Genomic DNA, 25,535 nt, shown 5'->3' with positions numbered 1-25,535 from the left:
CTCTATCAAGCCCAGAAGCAGGAGCTCCCTAATATCTTCTAACATAGAAGCAGGTCACAGGAAGGGTTTATTATTTAAAAAGCAAACAAAACCAAAACAAAACTAAACAAAATAAAAACAACCACAAACACATGCCACTTTCTGCCATTCAGGAAATTCTAAATCTCAATGCTAATGATACCATTCATCAACTTGCTTATTAAATATCACCTCTGTTTTCAAAGCAAGGAAGTTAGGGGTACTTTCTACAACACATCCCAAGAAGCACCCAAAGAAACAACTCAAAATCTGAGCGTAACACCACTCAGACACATTCAGCAGCAGCTGGTATTCTGGTGGCTGTGCAACGCTGGCTTCCTACTCAAACCTACCAAGAGGAGAAAAGAAAAGCCCCCAGTCTGCTCCGGTTTGGATTTAAGCATGAAACTGGACTGGAAGTTGATGGCTTCCACCTGCTACCAAAATAGTCTTGGGTTCAAAGATGACACCACATTCACGTACCATTTTAACATGCCCAATCTCCTCTCCGTGTTTGGGAAGTTACTGGGATCTCCCTGCAGGCACGGGGCAGCTCTAAACATGCAGGGCTTCCCACTGAAGCTTTACCACCAGTCTAGACTCTCAGAACCTTTTCAGCTACTCAGAGTGAAATTCGGCTGCCAGAAGAAAGTAGCTCTTCTGTGTTTGTTTTTTAACCTAACTTGACCACTCAGTTTCTGGTATTTCCTACTATTTCATGAACAACACAGGAAATGAATAGAACAGACCACTGTCTAAGATTCAAGGCATTTTGCCTAAGCCACGATTTCGCATCAAAAGAACAAATTCATGTCAGAACCTTCCATCTCCTGGAAGCAATCATTTCTTAAATTTGATTTTATACATATGCTTTCCATTTCCCCAGCTGAGAATAAGATATTTTAATTGTTAAAACTATCGTTCAATGCAAAGCATTCAGTCTCAACCCAACTAAAACAAACTGTTTATCTGCAGGTTTGATACTTGTAACTTCTCCTGATACTCAAAATTATGGGAAAAGCTTGAAATGTGTGAAGTGTCCTCCACATCAACTTACCAGAAAAGTGTGTGCTGCTCCCTTTGCCTGTTGCCAAATTGTGAATGTTCATTCCATGGCTAGGGCTCATGCTAGGACTACTAAATGATCGTGGGCTAACAGGGTAACTATCTTGAGATTTTGGACTGTGGCCTCCCAAACACCGCACTTCACTGTCTGTACCATTCACCATCTCTATAAACTGGCGCACCCTAAACAAAAGACAAAGAAGTTAAGCCAACAAAACAATTAACACGTTTCAGTTGACCAGTGATTTTAGCATTAAATATACAGTCTGACTCAATGAAATGCTGAGTGTCACTAACCCAATCATAAATAAACTTTGAGTATTCATCCAAAATACAAAACTACAAAATTTGTGAGGGAGGAGAACAGGACTATTATCCTTTGAGGATAAACTCTGGCAAGAAGTCCTCAAAGTTCAGAGAACTAAACTACATTTTTTGTTTTAACTGTTCTGTTTTATTGGCAGGGGCAAGTTTGTTTCTTGAGAAGGATACATAGTTCTGTTGTCATGTCTATCATTCCCCTCAAAGTAAATGAGAACATACTTTCACTGCCTGGAACAGTAAGGATTAAATGATAACTTTTAACATGAAACATTTGCACTGGAAAACAGTTTAAAAAGCAAGATCACATACAAACCTTCCCTTTAGAGGCGGTTGCTCTTTGTCAATTTTATTTTAAATGAGGAGGTTTTACTATGAACTCTGATGAAGCTCACAACTACCACTAATGTTTTAGGCTTGGATAGTCTTAATAGAACAGGCAGAATTTAGCAAGACAGACTGAGAAAAAGAAACATACAGTTAATATTATAGAGTGAGGTCTTACACCAAAACGTTCCCATTTTATGAATTCTGTGGTAAGCTTGCAGCACTATCAGGTGAATTCTGTTCAGCACTTGAGTGTGACAGACTTGAAATACATTTCAAGTAAATTAATTGACCATAAAAATCATAGCGTTTTGTTCTTATAGAAGGAGCAGATTTTTTTCCCCACATTCAAACATTATGACATGATAGAAAATTCTGGAGGATCGGTGCAGGTGGCAAGCGCCAGAAGGTGAATATTGCATGCCTGGGAAGCTACAAGAAGTCTTTGGGATTACCAAATTTCCACAGTATTAGCCAGAGGTTTCAAATAAAGTGACAAGGAGTGGAACAACTCATTTTAAACTGGTCTTTAACGTCAGTCAGCCATCTGAAGGAACAGACCAACTTATTCCACAAGACTTTTAGCTTTCTTAAATATTCATCAGTTCACATTAATTTTTATGTAGGAGAAACTGATTAAAATTCACTCCAAAAAATATAAAACTTAGTTCTATAGGACAAGTCTACAGCAAGATGTGAATTATGCTGCAAAACAGGACCTTGATGACAAAACCTAGTTAAACACGTAGCAAATAAATACAGCATAAAGAAAAAAACTACACAAATTTTCTAAAAAATGCTGCTTAACTGTTTAAGTTTTTGTGAAAACTTTAAATAAGTAACTGTCTAGTCTCAGAAGGTACTTGTGTCATCTATAAACACACATCTGTATAATTTGAAGACTCACTTTAATGCAAATAAGAGATTAGGATTTCTTTCTAGTAAACTTGGATACAACTGTTGTGTTGTTTCAATGGCTTCTCCCATTCTTCCTGCTAAAACCAATTTCTGAATTCCTGTTCACCAAAAAACAAATAAGAGATTAGGATTTTCTTCTAGTAAACTTGGATACAGCTGTTATGTTGTTTCAATGGGTTCTCCATTCACCCTGCCAAAACCAGTTTCTGAATTTCTGTTCACCAAAAACAACAGTTAAAAGGACAGCTTACGGATTAATACATGTAAATTATTAAAAGACACTGCAATCATTAAGTGTTTGCTTTTTTCTATTAGAAAAAATAGCGTAAAGAAAAATCATGCTTCCTTAAAATGCTCAATAGGGAAATCGAAGAATTGCACTCCTCCTACAGGTATTCAAACAAGTACTCAGCAAATACTTTTATTGTCAGCATACAACTACTTTGTACTCAGATTTCTCATTTAGAGCTAGATTAAGACTGCAGACACTTATGTGATATATTTCTCATTTTCATAGCTTTATCATAAGCACATACCAAACTATTGTCACCCAAGAAAATTCAATTACCTCCCACTCCCAGAGATTCAACTTTGACCAAGAAATATAAAATTTAGTCTCCCTTACCTACAAGGCATGCTTTAAGTCAGGTTACAGTTGACTAAACCTTTCCACAACAGTACCAGCAGCTTTAGTTAATGCTTCTGTTGCTGTAACCTGGCACAAGCTTCAAACAGTCTCACAGCTCTATCCACCAACAGAGAAATTGATCCAAATGAAAGAACAGCCCAACAACCAGGCTATTTTTCCACCAGAGCAGTTTCCCCATGTGGTGTGTCATGCAGACAACCACTGAACACAAATGCTTGTGTTCATACAGCAGGAATCTAAATGAATGGGGGAAGGCACTGTCTTAATCAGGCTGCCAAACAGCCCAGCCACAGCAAGTTAAAAGTGAACAGTATACTGTTAGTTCTCCGTGTCCTCTTCCCCCTCACAACCATGAACAGGAAAAAATCAAAATTTGCTGTAACTTATCAAGCATTCCCTAACATCTACCCCTTTTCACAGTTGAGATAAAAGTCTAAACTTTTGTCACCACAGTTTTTTTATTCTTGTTTGTGAGAGCTAATGGTCAGTCACAAACACTACTATACAGACATCACACACATTTGCTTAAGACAGATCACAATTTTCCATTCAAGAGAAGGACAACAGGTAATTTATCACATCCTACTACATCAAACAAACTCCAAAAGTATTAGTGCAGAAGTTCATTTAACCAGCTGTTCATAAATGTATAGCTTTACGTGAAAGCAAAGAACTGTACTACGAAATAGTGCTGAAACAAAATTCTACAAGGAAGCTTAAAAGAAAGTTTTATACAGTATCTGATTAAGGGAGAGGGGAGTAAGAGATGTAATGTGCTTTCCAGCCTTACTTTGTCTATTTTTAATGGAAGCTAATTCTTCTAGCACAGTCTGGTCTGTGGACCTGGCGAATGCCTCTGCTGTTGCACAGTATCCATGGTGAACTAAGTAAGATGACACCATTCTAAAAATAAACAAAAACAAAAGCCAGAAACACTTATTAAATACAGGTAAGCAACTAAGAACCTCTTGAACATGAAACCCGTTCCTGAAAAAAAGTGACTGAATTACAGAATTGTATTTGAAATTCAGAAACTTCAGTTAAGAGCCAGTATCTTCAAACATAATACAAAACCGACATTTTTTTATGATGCATTTTAATACATTTATGAATGAAAATTGGGTCAGTTAAAATACTACCTGCTAATGAAGTTTCTTTATTGCTCATTGCATACGTTGAAGCACAATTTCTGCACATTCTGAAGTGAATTTTTGCTTTCACCAAGAAATAAAAAACGTGAAGCCACAGCCATCATTTCTCCATGTGATGCATTAACAAGCCACAACCTAACCCGGCATGCCAAAAAATAAATGCAAAGGGAAATTTCCAGAGCCAACTATTATGACTGTGGCAATTTTTCTAAACAAACCAACCCAAATTGGACAGATCAAATCAGAATGGAAGATTTATAGTTATTATAAATTCTTAAGTAATAACACAAATCTCCTGAGAAACATCTATTCATGCTCAGTTTTATACATATTTATCAAGCCTGCTATGTCAACAAAACTTTGTACTACTTGTTAATATTAATCTGTGATTTTTTTGCATAAGACAATAGTTAAAGACCTATGAATTAGATAAACTTTTTTTTTTTAAATGAACGATATTCAAAGTCTTACTTCTGAATCATTGTTTGCCATTCTCCTTCCCGATCTCCTATTGGAAATCTGTCAATCTGTGCTTGAATTTTGGTTCTCCATTCTCGCATATAGTCTTCAATATCAAATACAAATGGGTGTTGTCCAAAATTAGCATCCACAACTTCTCCTGGTGTCTGAAGCCCTACTGTAGGGTACAAGTTTGGCTGCAAGAAAATTTTTAATTAGTTCTTTCCTCTTACACTGAATTCCCCATATTTTTTTTTCCAACTCTGTACTAATATCCCCAATGCTAGCAGCGTGAAAAAGCAAATACCTCTGGATTATCTGTCCAGTAGTTAAAGCAACTTCTACCAATCCAGCAATACAATGACTGATTAATTTTATTCCCAGTGGTCACAATTCTTTATTTTGAAATAAGAAATCCTTAGTGATCATTCTCTTTCTAGTCAGAATATGCACTTTTTAAGCTGTGCTAACGTTTACAACTTTTGGTTTAAGTTTTACAAAATATTCAATACCAATTTTTAAATGATTTTTTTAAAGACCAGGATTAAAGTTTCTTTTAAAAAGAGAACAAAAATTAACTTACAAAGTGGGCCATTTTCCTTTTGGGGTGAAATACTTAAAACATCGCTGAATTTTAGTGGTAAGAACTGACAGGATAGAGAACTCATTAGCCTCAAAGTCCAAGTGTAGCGCCTAAAAAGAACTGTAACAGTGCATTGAAGTTCTCGTGAATTCCTGGACTTGTATCTACAAAAAGACTTTAAAGCATTTATTGTTGTCTCAGTTTTATTTTCTGCTTAGAGATTAGGTCTCAATGCAAATTTGAAATATGCCAAATATAAGAGAAGTAAAACCTGCCTGTTGGGATTAAAGTAACTTTCTTAAATGCAACTAGCATCTCAGAAATGGCAATGCAATCAGTTTTTATTTATTTATTTATTTATTAATATACCTACATCATATTTACACTGCAGTCAATGGTGGTATGGTATAACGGTACGCTGATCTACAGAACTGCATACTAAACAAACAACAGCTACGAGGAAGACCTACCATGATGTTGACACATCAACATGCAGGTCACCAGAACGCTAAAACCCAGTGAAATTAAAGAATACTCTAGCTGTTACAACCATGCCGAAGCCTATCTTGCCTCCTCCCCACTCTGACCTTTTTTTTTTTCCTCCCTTAAATAAATCTTGCTAATAGTGTTATCTAGCCTAGACTAAGCAACAAAGAAAGAGTCTCAAATCTTTTAATGAGATGAAAACAATCACTTCTAATGAGGAGGGGTCCAGCTTCATGGTTCAGATTGAGATGTCAGAGTTCTCTTGTGTTGGTATCACAGGCTAGCAAGGACCCCTGCTGGCATCCCAAAGATACAGGAAAGTGGCAGCAGTTTCCTAGTCGTAGCACCCAACACTGCGCCCTAGGTTACTGGCTTCATTTTGCCTTAATGTCTGTCCCTGCCTCCTGTGGTCACAGCTAACAGTAGCTGGCCAGATGGAACTGTGTTCACACGCTGTGCCCTAACCAGATTAGATCAGAAGTGAAGTAGATGAGAAAAAGCAAAGTGCAGTATCATGCCTGCACCAGAAGCATAGGGAACACGGTGACTTTAAGGAAAGTACAATTTAATCGACAAAAAAGAGAGAAGGCTTCGAGTATCTGCAGCTTTCTTGAACAAAAAAAATACTTTGATATGTTTGATATTATGGAGTGAACGGCACATAAGATTTTTTGAAAGCTAGGCATCAAGCATGAGTTACACTGACCACTGGCTACTTAAGTAGCCAGCTTTTGGGCATCTGACACACAGCCGCACACATGCACAATGCTGGTGGTTTAATGAAGGTTGATCTTGCATGTAGGGCCTGCACCTGTCAAACTAAGGATGTAGTAACTAATTGTATGTACAATTTCCTGGTAAAGTTCCAATAGAATTGCCTGAACATTGAAAACCTGAATAGGAAAACCCCTGTGAAGCTTGATGTAAAAACAAAAAAGCTTTTTGCTTCAATTAATAAATCACTGAAATGATGAGCAGTATCTGGTATTAAATTGGATAAGAGGGTTATCATTGGATTTCCAAGAAGCACAAGGTAAATGTGAGTTACGTTTAAACATCTGTTTATAACACATAGCAAAGGTGTTTGAAAATGCACTTATCTTACCGGTAAATCTGTGAAAGCGATGCCTGTAACAAAGAGAAAATAAAGATTAATGTCTGGGTTCTAGTCAGGTTTCTCAAGTATATCATTATACATTTAGATAACTCACCCAAACTGTCTCAAAATTAGCAGTTAAGTGTGGTGACATCCATGATGCTTAGGTACAACTGATGTGCTTGAATAATAAAGGGCAACACTTGGCAAAGAGTAATTTTCATTCAAAAGCTCTTAGTTTGCCCTTGATTTTTCACAATAGAGCCTAAGATTTAGCAAGCATCATACAGATACACAAAGGAGCATGAAAATTCTTGCTGTAGATTAAAATTTACAGGAAAGAAAAACATCTGCAGATAATTTTTTCACTTGCATGTCTTAATATTGAGACATCAAGGCTTAGCAGTGTCTTTTCTTGCTTGTTATTATTTTTCTTTCTAAGTAGGCGTTATCTTTACATGAGTAGCACATGACTATAATACTCCAAACCAGGCTGGAAAGTGTTTCGCTCTAATCCACCCCAGGGTGTTTTGGTTTTTGAACAGAATAGCTTGATATCCTGTTACATAATTAAAAGCATCTACCCACCCATAAGACCAGGACAGTGATTTTGCTGTCTCGGGATTAGAGAAAAATCTGACCTCTATACACTTGAGGAACTTCAAGCAGATTAAGGGGAAAAAAGCTTTCATTTAAAAATAAATAGGAGGAAGTCTACTTCTGACAGCCAAACAGTGAAAGTATTCCATAATTGTGTTTATTGTTGAAAATTTACTTCATTTTTTTTTCAAGCACATAACGACTCAAATCCACTTATCCCCTCAAACTTGTATTTATTTCTATAACACCACTGCCTTTTCAAATTTAAGATTAAAACAAAAGCTTTTAACCTTTTGTATTAAATTCCATCCCTGTTTTCAATCTCCATTCTTCACCAAGACTTCAAATCTCATTAGCATCTGGAGTTCTTGCATCTTTAATACAAAAGGATGATGCATCTAGTGAATCCTGTCACGTCTCAAAGCTATCATTTTTACTTACTACCTGTTCACACCCTAATTTTTGTTATTATTATTTACTTATTTTTAAGTTATAACCGCTTTTTCTGTTTGACACATTTTGACATCCAACTCATCCTTTTTCAAAATGATCATGGCAGCTGCTAAGATAAATGATGATCAATTGACAAATACTTTTTTTTTTTTTTTTTTAAAGTTCGTTAGTTTTGGGGGAGTTGGGGGATTCCTCATCCAATACAGGGTTTTACACATGCACAAATAATTGCTTAGCCCTTTCTGTACTGTCAAATCCCAGGCTGAGCCGGAGATTTCCAATACTCTAGTTACCTCTGTGGCCCAGAGAATAAAAACTAAGTGACCTCCATGTTGCAATTTGATAGTAGTCCTGGACAACAAGCAGCAACAACTCAGCAAGACAGCCAAAATTTCTGGTTTCTTTTTTCCCCCTACACACATAATCAGGGCTCCTCTGCTCGCCAAGCTAGCAAAGCCCACCACAGTAAAAGAGCAGTCAGGTTTCCTTCTGTAATCCAGGAAGCATTCATCAGATTTTCTGTTTGAGAGATGATACTACACTATACTTTGGGAGCGTTATTCAACATTGGCCTGATCCAGTCTGCTTTAAGACTTTCACTGATATAGCAGGTTCTACCCCTTCCCACTCAGCTCTTCCACGCACATGGCCACAAGAACAGTCAGCACAGTGTTTGTGTTTGATCAACCACCTGATCTAACTTACCTGTAGCCATAGTGCTACTAGCTCCAAAAACAGATGAAGGAAGACTACCCTCCTTAGCTTTAACCAAGATTAGAATCAATTAAATGAGCCCTTATCTTCCGTTTTGATAGATACCTGAAACAGGGCGAAAACCAAACTGCTACAAAATGGATGATTCAAGTGTATATAAACTCATTCAGCTCAGAAGAAATATTAAATCATGATAGAATCACAGACAAATTTTCTTAGAAGTGCCCTCTGGAGGCATTTAAACCCAGCTCAGAGTAGGGGGTGGTACAACTCCCAGATTAGATCTGTCTGCTCAGATCTGAGCAAACATGTAGCCCTGTTCTGAGAGACGAGAAGAATTTGAACCCTGTTCTTCCCATTACTACTTCCCAAGCCTCCTACGTGCTTGGAAATGTGAGAAAATAAAACTTCATAATCTCAATAATCTCTTATTTCAAGATAGCTTCTCCTCATCTTTTCACGTTCCTACCCATGACAGTTTATTTCCTCTTTGTGAGCCTTATCCCTTGAACCCTTCTACTTCCCTCAGCACAATTCCAGTATCTCGTCATGAAGCCCCAAGCTCTTACTCTATCCTTAATGCAGGAAATAGATTTTTTGTTCTGTCCTTACAACACTATGTATTTTTGCTCATTAAATTACATAGTTACTGAATTATTGTACACATATCATTAGAAATTCTCTCTATTCCCCCCGCCATCTTCAAACTCAAGAATTGTCTTGCAGTGTTGCATAATGCTAAACTCTACCACAAGTACCTAGTGGACTTAATTTTAGCACAAATTCTATAATTTTTGGCTTCATCCCAACAATGTATGACTCCAAATTGGGAATCCAAAATACACTGTTCTCCAAGATATGTATAAAAATAATGCTATTTTGATATAAGGTTTTAGTGAAGGTTAGGTGTTCCCCACAGAGCAGAATTTTTAAATTTATCTGTTCTCCATTTCTCTGATTCTCCAACATCCATCACCTTGTATTATAAGTATCAAATATTAATTGTGGCCTCAGGAGCAGATTTCATAACTGCAGATCCTGTGGAATGAGATGCTACGGCAAATACTTCCGCATTCAAAAGTCATGTTAGTGCAAGTGATACGTAACAAGTTATTCTTTCCAATTCTTTAGTTAGTACATAGATTACAAGATTATTTAAAGAAATATTCAAACACTGCTCCTAACATGAGGAGAATTTCAGATTTAAAACACACAGGGAGCATCAAATTTACAGACATAATGCTATCGTTAAAGATAATGGTTCTCCATACCCAAGCTATGTCCATTCTTGGTGTAGAAGCAGGTATTATTGATAAGGTTGACACAACAACCAATGACATCACCCGTAGTAAATGTTGGACCATAGGGTTGTCCGGTTCCAGAGGAACAGAATGAATGTCCATCATCTCCATGGTAACCATATGAATGTTTATCCCAACCTACAGAACAAAGCATTTGCGATTTATTCATTTCCTTTATCATGAAGTAGTGGAAAGATTAAGCAGAGTTAGCAAGATCTAATGAGGTTAATAAGATTATTTACTATGTTCAATTTTCTAAGATTTCTTACGTAACTAACAAAGCTGATCCTTTTTTTTTTTTTAAGAAAAAGGACAGCTTCTTTTATCAAAATGGCTGAACAGGTAATGCCATTTGTAGTACTTAAAAGGCAACACAAATTCAGAAAACATGTTTTTGCTTTAAGCAAATATGCAGAATTATCAAAACCAAAAAATAACATCAGCTACAATGTTGAAATTTCAAAGCTGTCTGTAGATCTGACATGTCCCAGTAAAGCAGTGAAGATCCTCCTGTTCTCCCTTTCATCTTACAAAACTATTGCAACAACCATATGTCATAATCAAATTCTTCCTGGCTAAAACCCAGATATGCATCTCTGGGGAAACACATTTCAACTCCTGATTATTCTTAATGACTATTCAGCAGCAAACAATCTCTGCACAATAGCAGAGCCTCTAGACTAGAGAGTCACTAGCTTTGCTGCTCCTACAAAAAAAAAAAGGAAAAAATTATGAATACAGGTGAAAGTCACAGCCAGCAGGCAAATCATTATGTATGCAAATAGGGTGCTAATTTTGCAGAAAGAAGCTGTAGAACTAGTTAAGAAGCTTCATATTGTTGCACTATTCTCAACAGAATTCATGGCAAAGAATTTTAGTCTGAGTTCATTTTAAAATATCTATCTACACTTAATACTCATACTCAAAATAAACTTAATGCCACCCACTAATAATTCATTACCCTTAGGTGAGCTAACAGCATAACCAGGAGTTGCTGTTATCGTAAGGGTTTCTTTCCACCACAGCGTTTGGGTGAGAAAATAATGCAAAAGAGACAGAATGCAGACACACACAGGTCAATTCAACATGATTTCATACTTGGTGAATAGTAACAATTTAAAAAAAAAACAAACAGCTTTTTTTTTTTTAATAAGACTGTGTCCCTGACAATATAAGGCAATGGAAGAGTCAAAACTGTGCTATACATCCTTACTATTAAGGTTGGAAAGGCAACGGTATGGAAAATGACTGGAGAGCTCATTTCATGTTTGACACGGAAGTTTTTACCTAAACTACTCATCTTTATCATCACAAATTCAGTTTACAGAGCAAGGAAATCTATGGCTTCATTTTTTTTGAAACAGGATTACATTTTTAAAATGTAGTTGTTTTTTAAACAGTACCTGCAAAACGTTATCAATAACACTAACAGTCGAGGCCAGTGGTACAGGAGCAAATACACAGTAAAATGATAGAAAGCTAAACTTTTTACCTGCATAATACAGGTTTTTTTACCTTTACATAATACAGATACATAAATACAACACAGAGATAAACGCTATGCTCCCTGGTGCTTACCAGAACCATTTTATCAAGCTTAAGCATATTTCAAACCAAAATTAATTGTATTAATTACCAAATGTAATAAATATGTAACTTACCAAATGTAATAAATACTAAAACATACCTGGTAACCTATTCATGTTCACACCCTGTGCTGAAAGCCCAATTCCCATGTAACTGTAAAAACAAAAGAACAGAAGAAATTTACATTTCTTACAAAAATGCATACATATATGTGGGATGCTGTCAAGAAACATTGTGCTGATTAACCATACACCAATTAAGAGGTCCTTTAATACTGGCACAACTGCAAAAGAACTGAACAGAAAAAGTCACTCCTGGTATATATACTAAGTTTACTATAGACAGAATTTCTGTCTTTGAAGGGGAGGACAACTTTCTTTTCTTTCAAGCATCCTAGGTTATCTATAACGAATACTGATGGTAGCCATAAAGTTTAGAGCATGAATGAAGAAAGTGGCCTAATCACATTTTCATTCAATGTACCTAGTCAGTTCTACAGATAATCTGGAATGAGTAACAAAATACATTGAAAACTGTGCATAATTTCAGCAGTAAAATCCGTCTTTGCATGACACTTATGGAAAGTTCAAACAAAAACGTTAAAAGCCTAGGTCATGGAGCAGAATACTATCTCAAGAAATTTACCAGTAATGTTACTTAGCTATTAAAAATCTGTTGGCAAACTGAAGAGGGAAAATATCTTTGTTCTACTGACCAGTAACCTCAATTCTAAACAAGTTATTGCTAGGTCATTCAAGTCCACAAAAACAACTTTAAAAAGAGCAGTTTTAATAAAGTCAGTGTCCAGTACCATTTTTAACAATTTAATTGCAAATAATGGAAGGTCAAAATGAATAATTCCCTCCTCCCCCCCTCCAATCACACTATTTCAAGTTAGTGAAATCAGTTTTACTTCTGCTGGTTAATCAAAAGTCACTTCGTGACCAAGATGACTGGAAACCAAAAGAAAAACAACACAATGAAAAGCTAGGCTTTTACTAGCATCCCCAAAACAAAAGACCCTACTAACTAAAACAAACATCTAAACATAACCTAAGCTTAACATTTCCTAGATTATCAAAACATGCAAATAATTGTGACACTAGTTCAAATTAACACAGATTTGCCACAAAGTGCTGAATAAGCTGTATAAAAAATATTCCACCATGCCAATTTGAAAACACTTTACAACAAGCAGCATGACCTTTGTATTCTCATCTAGTAAAACTGCAATTTTCATGCAACTATTCTACTAGTAAACATAATTTAATCTGCTATTTAAAATGTTCCACATAGAATGAATCTGAGCAGGAAAAAACAAAGGTCCTATGCTTAATTGTGTAAAAGGGATTTCTGCTTTTTATATTGATCACCTTCAATGGTAACCTTGCCTGCTTCTGTGTTTGATATTTACAAAGCCCTCCTCGGATAATATTAACTATGATACCCATCTTTCTCATCCTCCAACATACCAACAATGTGAAATAGAACCTCAGAAACATATACTACTGATACTACACTTAGAGATACTGAAGAGCTGAAGCAAAGGGCAGCAGACAAAAGGATTAGTCTTTGCTGCACACTAAATGACATCAGTGAAGCACCACTACTTCAGAGTCAACAAAACAATCATAAATGAAAGCAACAAGTGGAAAACCATATATTTTGTCTTAAAACATAAAGGTAGAATTATTAAGGTAGTATAGAGTTTGATGCATGAAGGATTCTCATGTAAAAGACTGAGAATCCATTATCGTAAAGTCTCCTATAAGTAAATTTAAGCCATTTTTTTTCTTTAGATTACTATTGAACACAAAAAGCCTTTCAAACCAAGTCATATTAAAAAAAAAGCCTTCAACACAATCCAAGTTTCATTTCGGTATTCTTGTAAAAACAAGACTGAGGTTATACAAAAACAAAATGCTAGATAGAAAATGATCACCTAGGTAACACTTTGGTACTTCCTATGTTTTCCCTTAGATTATCACAGAACCATCTAGGTCAGAAAAGACTATCAAGATCATCAAGTCAGCCTGACCTTCCCAGTCCTATCGCTAAATCATGTCCCCAGAAGACACTGTATCACCTGAGCCCCCTCTTAACTCAGCAACAATTGGAAAGATGGACCTACTGTTTAAGATATCCACCAAATTCTACACAGCCAGGAGTAAGGACTTTTTGCCCACTGGCTGTGACCAGAACACTGATGACAGCATCTGAGCAAGGAGAAGGATGTTTTACTGTACATGTTTTTTCCCTGGGATTCACTTAAGGCTATGTGGAATACAATACCATGCCTCTGATGAAATGTTAATAGAAACTCGAGGGAAATTGGATTAAAACATTTTAACTAATTGACAGATTTACTGTAGACACCTTTCAAAAGCAGAAAGGAATGGCTACCGTTTATGGTTTGGAAGTTAACAAAATTAAATGCTGAGCAATTAGGCTAACTTAGCATTTGTTGTAGGTGATGGTATTTCATCGCATGTTCAACAAGATATAGTTCACTGTAAATTGAGGGGGGGAAAGAACAGTATCATGACACACAGGTTTTAGCTGCTATAAAATTCATGAACAGAAGTTACATTTATGCCAAACTGCTACATGTAACTGCTGTTTATTTTTTTCCTGGGATACTTAACCTTCAGTTTTAAACAAACTTCTGTTTGCTTTTTAAACAAGTTTAGCTCGTATTTGCTAAATTTCAGTGGGAAGCATTACCCACACTGTCCTACGTGCCTCGTTAAGGTTCCTACCCCAGGGTTTCAGGATCAGGAGAAAACCCCTGGCAGAGCTATGCACCTACATTTTCCTCCCTTAGTCCATGCTAAAAACACAGGAGAGCGAGGGCAGCCACGGCAGCACCGTGCAGGCCCAGGCTGTTCCCAGTCAGTGCCTCACACACCTCCAGCGGAGCTGTCCCACGAAGGGCCGCGTAGGCCGCGGCACGCCATAATGGCGGCCCCGGGGAGTGTAGGTGTAAGGACCACGAAGAGGGGTGCTCGCCCCGACACGTAGCTCCTTCCCAAGCCAGGCACGACCCAGAGCGTGGTCTGAAAGACCAGAGAGGGCAAACAATGGTGTGGCTCTGGTGCTGCCTCCCTGCCCTTCTCCCGGCATACCTGAGCACGGTGCCTCCACCTCGGCTCTCTGCCCTCAAAGCCCAGCGACAGCAGGATTACTTACGTTGGCAAACAGACCGATCGGCCCAGGACCCTTTGCAAGCATTCCCTCTCGCCGTGCCTTTCGGCCTGTCAGCGGCTGCTCATCACCTCACTGAGGAGCTCAAGTCTTACCTCAGCTGATAAAACCACAAGCGACATGTAAAACTAGTCATGGAATGCCTGACATCAACCCAGGAGAGACTGGAGAGACAAGGGCTGAAACCTGATTTAAAGCACAGCCAAACTAATATCAAGGACCAAGAAAGCAAGAGCACATACTCTTGATTTTTCATTTCAGATTTTATCTATTCTTATTCCAGTCCATTAGATGTATTGATTGCTATTTTAATGTCTCAGCACATCCTCTATTTACATTTATCTGCTGCAAGTCATACATACACAAATTTTCAGGAACACTACAAAAACAAAGAGTTTAAAATTAAGATTCAACTGTTTACCACAAAGCAAAACTAAAGTAAATGCCAAAAATACAAGCATTATGGTATTTTTTTCCACTAATACTGAAAAGCTTGTGCTTCCCTGCAGTATGAGAAGCAGTAAGCTCACAATAACTCCTCCTTAAGTATCTTAACATTCAAAGAGCTAAATTCACATTTTTGCTGGAGCCCATAGTTTCTGCTTGGATGCCTGAATAGGCTGTGAGAAATAAAAAGCAGCAGAAACAAATGGAAGGAAAAAATAGCAGGAAGGGATGGTCTACAAATGGAGACTGCTAAAATATAAGAAAAAAAGTAAACAATTCATGTAAAAGACACACAATTCTGCATTTAACTCTTCAGGAAGATCTTTTAGTCACTGTAAGGCCGGCGTATGAAAGATCTTTCAATCTCAATGTTGGTAATAATCAGGATGCAGAATAATTAAATACTATGCCCCCCCCCATTCCATAAGGAGGAATCCAGAATCTCAAGAACTCTAGCAAATTACAGTAACTTTGCAAAGCTCACTAGTGGCTGTAGATAAGTTTAAGTGTTAAATTACCACGTCCCTAGTTTTTTTTTTTTTTAAAAAGCAAATATTTCACACTTTATTTTTAAGAGAAGCAAAATGATTTAGCATAACTTTAAGTAATGATAAAAATGTAACAGCCTCCCTACTACAGAAATGAGTAAGCTATCTGCAGAGTCAAATTCCTTCTGACTTTCACAAGGCCTGTGTGCTCTATTAATGACAGTTTAACTGGCAGAACTGCTACATCATGCCTTGAAATCCGAGCTACATTGGTGATGATGAAAATAATCAAGCTTGTATCTTATCTCCTACATGCCATAAAGAAAGGAACCTAACACCATACAGCGGTAAAACCCCCGTATCCATAACACCTGTAAGAAAGTGACCTGAAATCCAAGCACCAAAAGATGTTTATACCACCGAAACAAATCAGTTACACAACAACTGCAGTTTGATAACTGAGTTAATATCTTAGAAAAGGGTAGAAGTAGAAAAAACAGCAACATCTGTAAAAATTGTAAGACCACATCATATTCTAAGGGCCTACACAACAGATTGACTTGCAAGGACTTCCTCCTATAGTTTTTTACACTGTCTTTACAGATAATGCACTATAAGGTCAGAAATACAGCACAATAAGAAGGTATCTAAATTTCATCTTTAACAGAGCTAGTCTGCATTTAAGTTTTGTAGGAATATGCTAATCCAAGATTCTTATTGTCTGCACAATCACAATAAGATATGAGCTGTTAAATTTTTCTCTATTTAAATGTTTCAAAATATGCCATAGACAGTTTGAGTCTTTCATTTCAAACTGCAAACAAGTTTAATTTTATGGAATGTTTCCAAGGAAACAGTATTTTGAATATGATAAACCCAGGTTTCAGATGAATCCAGTTCTACATGGAGAGGGGTGAAAAAAATAAGTCAGTCATCTCTGGTAGTGTTCAAAATTGTTATTCCTGTAACATTTTCCTTGTAATTCCGATAATGTTCCCAGAGATGCTGATTTACTGATCTAACCTTCAGACAACCCTCTCAATTCCTGAGGTTGCACAATTTTTGTCTAGTGACATTTCTTCCTGAGCACAAAAGCCTTTCTGGTGACCATGCTGTGGAAAAAGGATAGCATAGACAATAAGATAATGCAAGTCAGTAAGATTATTATCTATGCGCTTTTTTATGTTATTGAACCTTCTAAGAAAGGATTATCTTAAGATTTTGCAAGGAGCAGCAACCAAGTAACGAAGCATTCTCTCGACTTTCCATATCAACAAAAAAAACCCTCTCTTGTTCCAGTTCCATGCATTTCTGCCCAAAAAACCACAAACCTTAAATAATCCTCTTCCACATTTAGACATTTGACAACTGGAAATGAAGTGTAACTGTCTCCTATTCTCAGGTTAGAAAAAAAGGTATTGCTACAGTTTGAGAGAAGATACACTTGCTGTTTCATGATCAGATCTCCTCTGGCAGCTGCTGTATTTCAAAAGGAGGCACTAACGAAGGAAAGCTACTTCAGACTTTTTTTGTATCAGATTCTACTTCATACACAAGTACTCTGCTAGTAATGCCCAAAGACATAACAACATATAAATAGAGAGAGAGTGAGTGTGCATGTTTTGGTAACATGTGACTGTTGTGGTAACAAATAACTGCTTTCTGAGGACATAACAAAATCACAAAAATAGATCTTAAGACCACACAAAGTTTTTATGTTAGATTAGTAGCATACAAAACAAAAAACAAAACAGCAATTGAAGATGTTCTCTGTTTTGTTTATTGGTTTACGCATTTGTTGTGAACAAGAACACGGGCATACTGGATGCTAAACGGAAAAGCCAACCTGCTGCGCCAGCAACATTTTTGCAATAAAGCATGGTTTCTGTTTAAAGATTTACACATGTGCTCTAAAAGACAGCAAAGCACTAGGGCTTCAAATACACATCACTCACATTCAAATTCAGGCTAAACCATAGGTATGGGTATCATGGAAACAGAAACTTAATTCTGATGGTTATTTGTTTGCTTTGGATAGTTATTTCTTATTACTTCATTCACCTACAGTCACTCAGTTCTTCATTCGCCTCACCACATACACAATGCTTACTGCAAAATACAGCCAAAACATGACTGATTGTATGGACAGTGTTTAAAAACAGCCATAATCCTACAGATGCCTATGGCCTTATCAACAACACTAGCAAAAAACCACACTGATATAGTTGCACGAGTTGCTGTAGTAACATTTTATTTTAGTATAGAACACTGAGAGGATCTTACACCTGCAACAAAGCCTGTTCAAGAAGATCTGCATCGGTATGACCACACTACAGACTAAACAACCACACTCTCAGAAGTGTAAGCTAGCCTATCTGCCAAAAGACTAAAGCCTTTCAAAACTTAGCTTTTTTTTTCCCCTTCCAGACAACTAAACACAACTCTTATTTTCATTCTTTTAAAAAAGTGTCTGCTCATAGGATTTTTCATTTTAAGTGTACATCTTCCTCAGTGGCTCTAAAAGCATGAAAGACTGATGAGAAATAAATGACATTTGTTTGTATCATTTGCCCATCGCTAGCAACTAGCACTAATTGGGCCAGTACCATGACCAAAAGTAGCATTCCCTCCCTACCTGGCAGATGCTCATTTCTGCTTCAAGTCCCTCTCTCTTATGCTGCCATACCTACTCATTAAGCCATACAAACAGACATACCGACCACTAATCATGCTGAAAAACAACTCAGTCTTGAGGCCAACTTTTGGAGAACGAGCTACCTGATCAGGTTTATCATGTAACTAACTCAAACAGTTACAAACTGGGACAAGGGAAGAGACCTCAGTGACTGCTCAGACTGCTTCTTCTCATGGCTCAATCACCACAAAGCATTCAAACCACAGCTTAGAATAAAAATTGGAAACATTCGAAAACCACTGCCCTGACTGGAAAAGGAGCGATTTATTACAAGAATCAACAAGCCTAGGACTGAAATTCCTGCAGAAACGGATGCAGTAAATCACACAAGCTGTTTACAACGTAAAATGTCAGGACAGCATTTTGCTCCTGGAAGCCAGGTGGCCAGCGGACGCCCTTGATGCAGCCCCTTGTAAAGTGGAACTGGAGTACGCTTATGCCCAGTGTGCCCAAGGAGCGCAAAGCAAAGCCCACAGACTCTTAACTGAGAGATGAGGCAACTCTACGCTGGTCCAGAAGGATGCCCTGAGAAACTGCCACTAACATTTGTACTTTACATAAACTATGAGAGCATCATGCAAATGTCTTTCAGTTGTGTAAAAGCGGGAAACATTTACTGGTATCTGAAATAAGATGTGGGGCTGTAAGGCATTACCCCTTTACACAAAGCCAGAGGAGATATATATGTGAAAGTTTAGCACATCTCAACTCAGTAAAAGGCAGCATGAGGAAACTGAAATCAAGATCTGAGAGAGACCGCAAGAAGTCCCATTTGCATATAGCTACCTAGCTAAGTGAATGGCCACCATGTCATCATTTTTGGAAAGTGAGGAGACAGTAAGTTTAGTATTGTAACTGATTTCCAAGTCACAAGAACAGGTCCATAGGACTTAGCACACCCTTGCTCTTATCCATTCCTAGACCACTGATGTAGTTTGGTATAATTAAGCCTCCACCCTAGAAACTTGGATGAAACTAAATCCAGAGTTGTGCACAAAAAGCCACACAACGCCTGTCTCATTCTTTTGAGAACTATATTAAGAAATTACAGAAAGAGCCTACATACACAACCTCTGGTTCTCCGATAAAGCAATTTCAAATGAACACTGTTATGAGATTAGGAAGGCCTAATTTAAAGCTACAACTATGTCTAGCTGTATGTTTTTAATTTGACTTACACATTTGTTTTGTTTTTAATATGCTTTTATTAACTGGAGATTTCAATACTGATCCAGGCATAATTTATTGCAGTTAATACTCTTCTTCCTACCATGCCTTCTAATCAGCACCTTAGCACTATTCCCCTTACCTACACCCATTACTCATCTGCTGTTATCATCTCTAATCACTCACATCCCTGTCCATAATGCTTCGCATGAGGCCAAACAAAGCAAAAGAATATAAAAGGAGAATGTAAACAAAGAGAGCTCCTTAGACTGCAAAAGGAGGCATGAAATTAAAGAAGAAAATTGAAGAAATGCAGAACAGAAAATATTTACAGAACAACATGACAGCTGGTTAGCACTTTTAACAAGAACTAAAAAAAGTACGAATTATTTCACATATCTGTACTGTAGCAGCACATAAAGGATCTTACGACTCTTCACGCCAAACACTGTGCAAATACCAAGACAGTTTTTGTTTGAAAGTTATTTCAACCTTTTATTAAGCATCATTCTCACTTCCCTTTTTCTCATCTGTTACCATCAGTTGTTATTTAGCCCTATCACTTCTCATTTAGTATCAAAAACCAACTTCACTCTTCATCTGCTCTGCAACATGAACCTCCATATCTATTTCTTATTTCCTACTGAGACCACCTTCATGGTTTCTTCAGTATGCCCATAACGCCTATGAACTTCATAATGAGATCATTATGAACATGTACAAAATTAATATATTACACACTTTCAAATTCCTACTCAAGACTGTCATCCCCAAATGCATACAGAATTTAGTGACTTAAATCATTAGTGTAATGAAAACAATTCTGTTCTTAGACAATTACAAGATGCCACACTTGAAGCCATGTCAAGTCTATGCCCTATACTACAAACAGCTGTGCTCCTTTGGAGGAGGAGGAATCAGTTTTATGACTGCTGAGGAATTATGAGATATTCAAAATCATATTCCAAATCAGAGCCACAGTAACAAAAAAAATAGATCTCCTAGACTAGGCTTTTTGTAAAAGGGTTTTGATGATTTGAGGCAAGTCATGCTAAGCAAAGTACACAAACAAACATAAATGCTGCTAGACTTGCCCATATAACATAATTCATTGATTAAATACTTTAAGCTAAGCTTATAAAAACAAATATAAAAAGTAAATGCCGCTACCAAAAGGGAACCCCAAATAAACAGTATCATATTATCCACTGGCATTTATGAAGGTTGCAAGCTGTACTGAAGCTTGCAGACACTCGAGTTGCCTCTGGTAGTCTAGGATTTATTATTTTAAACAATACCATAAAAGAAGTCTGTTGTGTTTCCACAGTGAGGCTCAGGTCTTGAGAACAGATGCTTTGCAACAGTAAGGGCATTTGAAGTAACTGACCATATTAGTTACAAGCTATTCCCCTACAGGTATGGTCTTTGTGAACTCTGTTCCCATTACCAGATGCCAAGAAGAAAAGAAATATAAGACTGCGCATGGACCCAGCCAGGTGATACACAACAGGGAGTGAGAAAGAACTAATAAACCCTATCAGACAAACTGATTTCTGTAGACATTCTTGTATGCCCCTGCATTATACTCCCCAGTTTACTCACTTCAGAAGAATTTATTAGTTTGAACGCAGCAGAACAGAGAATCACAAGATCCGCATTGCATCTAGTCAAAGACCTCTTGGTCCTGAAAGCAAGGTCTAGAGATAGACACATCCAGTGAGGCTTCACATGTCAGCTCCTGCTCTTCACCACCTAAACTAGACTTGGCCTTGGCTCTGGTGCATAGTATTCCCTAGCACCCATAATATCCTACATAAGGTAAAAAATGAGCAGGTCCATTACACAGATGACATTGCAAAAAGTGACACCGAAGGAAAAGGTCACAAGAGTGAAGCACGGTAGTAATGTATTGCCATTGAATTAAAAAAAAATCCCTCTGATTTCTTAAACACTCTTGGCAGGTAACTTCACAAGTATGAGCTATGTGCACCTCAAAATTAACCCTTTCAAGTATAAAATCTTGAAATTCTTTACTTGAAGGTGACTTCCACTTTTGCAGGATTGCCCTGAATGGCTTTCTGCATTAGAAGTGATTAAAAGCAACAAATAGAGGTCTAAGGGTGAAAAGTCAGAAGAGTTCGGTAAAATGACATCCTCTTCCCCGTACACACATGAGCAGCACTTTAAAAGAACATCATTTCAAAAAAGCTTCTAAACTAATTCAGCACAAATGTGTTTCAGGAAGAGACACGTGCATCACTAGGAAATCATAATATGAATCTCTACTTAACTATCACAATACAAATCTCCACTGCCAGCAACAGGTCAGATTTTTAGGTGCTTAAGGAATTAAAAAAAAAGCAAAAACAAAAAAGTTGTTCCTAAAACTGACAGCAAAGCATTACCTGAAACACTAATTACTATTGTCGCAATTTAAAAATACTTAGGTCTTCAAACCTTGATAAAAGCAACTGCAGGTTTAAGATCTTTGCTATGAAGGAATCTCCCAGAGAAAACTGTTGGGACAGAACTGATAACAAACCATCACAACCACCTCTAAAAGGCAGTGGTAACACCGGGAGGCTAATCTTCCAAAATATCCCCGCACGATACCATAACCAACAGTTGGATTACTGTTTTTTGACTTAAAGAAGACCTATAGAACACTGGAAAAATGAAAGTAAAACAGCAGCAAGATAGACAAGGAAAAGACAATGGTACTGAACTTCATCCAAAAAACTATGAAAGTTATTTTCTGTCAAGATTTATTTTCGCAACAGGACATAAGTATCCTCAACGTGTATGTACAGTACCTAAGACAATGACATTCAAACCTAACTGGAACCTTGAAGCAGTACCACAGTAAATACTACAGCGTATTATTACAAAGAAGTATTGCTCATATAGGCCTACACAGGCAACGTAATCAATGCCTTGGGATTAAAACACACTCTGTGCCAGAAGAAGTGAAAGAAACTGAAGTGCTCTAGCAAAGACCCTATTTGCGCTTAAAGACTTTCATGGATAAGATTCTGTCTGCCTCAGAGTTAAACTTGTCTATCACCTATGCTTCAACAAATTGGTAATTCAGGTGGATTCTGGGAAACGGCAGCTATACTCCCTCACCAACTTGTTCTTTCTATAGTGACAAAATTCCTCAAATGGATGGCGGTATCCATTCAGAGCATTACCCTTCATTCTTACTACTGTCCACTAACAAGTAGCTTTAAGGTTAATTTTCCTTTTTTAAATGTACATGGCATGTGCGAAAAGCCTGCACTGCGGAGATAAGCTTGTCTGCTACACACCCTAAACACTTTCCAAAAATTACCTACAAGTCTGTAAACCCATGTAGTCAAAAAGCACCCTTAAAGGTAATGGCAGGCTCAAATTATGTCATTCAATCCCCAACTTCTCTGTCAAGAGAAAATAAGATGTTATTATGATATTTATTGTGTACACTGATTTGTGGATAATTAATACTACAGCCAACTCACTTAACCAAATATCAGAGTGCAACTTCTCATGAATAATGAATTAAGCTACATGAAAAGTGTTAAGATATGAAAAAAGCACTGATACCAAAGACATCTGTTGACTGAAAGAAAGATGATGTGAGACAGTATTTCATGTAATAATTAATTACTAATGTATTCAATGCTTACCCATCTCTTCCCTTACTGACAATTTTGACTTCGAAATAGTATATGCCACAGGCCGCAGGTATAGGATGTGTAGCTCGAACAGAAGCAGCATCTTTTGGAGTTTTCCCATGACCTGAAAAAGAAATTACATTCAAAATAATGAAAATGTATTTTAAGTAACTGCAGAAGATGACTCAAAAAGTACACACACCAACTACTCAAAAACGAAAGGCTTATGAGGGCAAGAAATTTACAGTATTCTAGCTAGCCTTGTTTTTACGCTAGAATATTTTCTTCCAAAATTAAGTTTCCATTGTAGGCACATGCACTGCAACTAAGCATGCTACGAGAAATTCTGGACATATTACTCTAAGAGGTTCTACTATTATCTAGAAGAAAGCTAGCAAATGATGTTTCACTGCTTTAAGTAATACAACTGAGAAAAGCCTACCTGGCTTTAAAAGTACCGCATGATTTCTCAAACGCGCAGGGTTTACTCTTTTTTACAGACTGAACAATGATATAACCAAGTTTATTCCAATGCTTACTGTCACCTAGTCTTCAAGTTATTGAAAATATACTCAAGTCTATTCTCAAGTCTTTCAGAATAAACATCAATCACTCCATATAATGTATGACTTGTAATTCATTTCCACTTGTTGAATGCTATTTCAGGACAGCATTAACATTACAGCCTGCAACTGAGTTAATGTAGCTCCTACTTTTTTTTTCTTTTTTTTTTTTTTTTTAAATAAATCTCACTAAATGTCTGCTCTGCTACAACAAAAATGCCCAATGCCTGCTCCTGTCTACTCTCAGGATGTTCAACTTAAACCCAAGAGCCACTTGCAAGCCACTAAGAGTGATTTTTTCCAAATGCATCACCCTCCTTGCAGCCCTTTGTTCCAAACACAACTTGGAAGCAGGCTTTTGGCCAGTTGACTTCTTGTACCAGCGACCTGTTCAAGCAAGCCCAGTCTTCCCTGGGCATATCAAAATCCCTCAGCTATTGTGTGGAAGTCACGCACTGGATCACAGGACATACCTTTAAAAAAAAAAAAAACTAAGGTGGAAAGTATATTGGCCTTTGGCAAGAGATATTTCAATAGTAAGGCAGTTTGTCCAGGCACAGGATTGTCATAGCCATACAAAAAATCCATGCAGATCCCACGCCCAGACGTGATGTGGATCTGAGATGCTGTTTTGAGTGTGCTGTACGAACCACTCAGGCCTCAGCACTCCAGCCCAGACAGGAAGGCCTACTGCACCTGGATGACAATCAGTCTGCATATGCAAAAAAACAACAACCCATCTTCCCAGTGGCGTTAACACTGGAATTATCGCTCAGGCACAGATTAAACACATCTCACGTGCAGCAAGTCCAGTCATACAGCAAGCAAGAAACTGCAGAAAAATGCTAAATGGCCTAGCCAGCCAGAAAGACCAGGCACAGCTCACCTACACCACTGAACTTCTAGCTACAGAGCCCTCTAGTGTAAATGTTGCTAAACCAGCAAATGCTTCTCTGCTGTAGAGCTAGCACCCATCACCTCTTAACAAATAACATAGCCAGACAAGGAAATCTCTCCACTTCACCGTGATTGCATTTGCATGCAAAACTTTGCTAGCACAGCAAACTCTTTAGTCATTGAGATTAGGTTTAACCCACACAGGTTTTCTGATAGAACTAGCTTGCCTCAGTGTGTTACTACCTTAAGGCAACTAGCCAGCTGCCTTCATTTTCTGGGTGTGAATGCATTGCTCACTTCAGTATGTCATTAATAAACATTTTATATAAAGATGTTTCGATCACCTCACAGGTTTTACTGTATTAAGCTTATTACCTACCTTATGCATGCTGTTTTCAGAAGTCTCAGCTAATAAATAAAGCAGTAATTTACTCCTCCATATATCTACAAGACAGCATGCAATATTTTATTGTTCACCACTGGTAAGCTTCCTCAGGCTGCGTAACCAAGGCGATAACCAAGTACGTGATCCTACAGCTTCTGTAAGTTCCCTTGGTTTTCCAGTGCTGGTTGCTCACTATTTAGCCACTATAAATTAGATCATCATGCTTAAGTATGCAGGAATCCTTCAGCTAAACATCCACCCAAAACTTTATGGACAGAACATGAAAACTTCTGACAGATCCCTTTAAC

At 37.4% G+C, this 25,535-nt stretch overlaps 1 protein-coding gene across 3 annotated transcripts in view; it reads right to left on the bottom strand.

Moving 5' to 3' along the window:
* The window catches only part of RANBP9 (RAN binding protein 9), a 39,571-nt gene that overhangs the window by 7,181 nt on the left and 6,855 nt on the right, over positions 1–25,535 (bottom strand). For all 3 annotated transcript variants that reach the window (XM_080582714.1, XM_080582715.1, XM_080582716.1), the window contains exons 2-9: positions 23,395–23,506; positions 11,829–11,881; positions 10,112–10,279; positions 7,083–7,105; positions 4,921–5,105; positions 4,089–4,201; positions 2,639–2,747; positions 1,076–1,266 (exon numbers count right to left, since the gene is read on the bottom strand). In XM_080582714.1, the coding sequence (XP_080438840.1) occupies positions 1,076–1,266; positions 2,639–2,747; positions 4,089–4,201; positions 4,921–5,105; positions 7,083–7,105; positions 10,112–10,279; positions 11,829–11,881; positions 23,395–23,506 (954 nt within the window). The remainder of the gene's footprint in view (positions 1–1,075; positions 1,267–2,638; positions 2,748–4,088; positions 4,202–4,920; positions 5,106–7,082; positions 7,106–10,111; positions 10,280–11,828; positions 11,882–23,394; positions 23,507–25,535) is intronic.

This window comes from Anser brachyrhynchus (genome assembly GCF_964034855.1).
Source record: "Anser brachyrhynchus genome assembly, chromosome: 2".
Taxonomy (NCBI): Eukaryota; Metazoa; Chordata; class Aves; order Anseriformes; family Anatidae; genus Anser; species Anser brachyrhynchus.
Note: the sequence above shows the minus strand (reverse complement) of the source record. Positions and strands in the feature narration are given on the sequence as shown.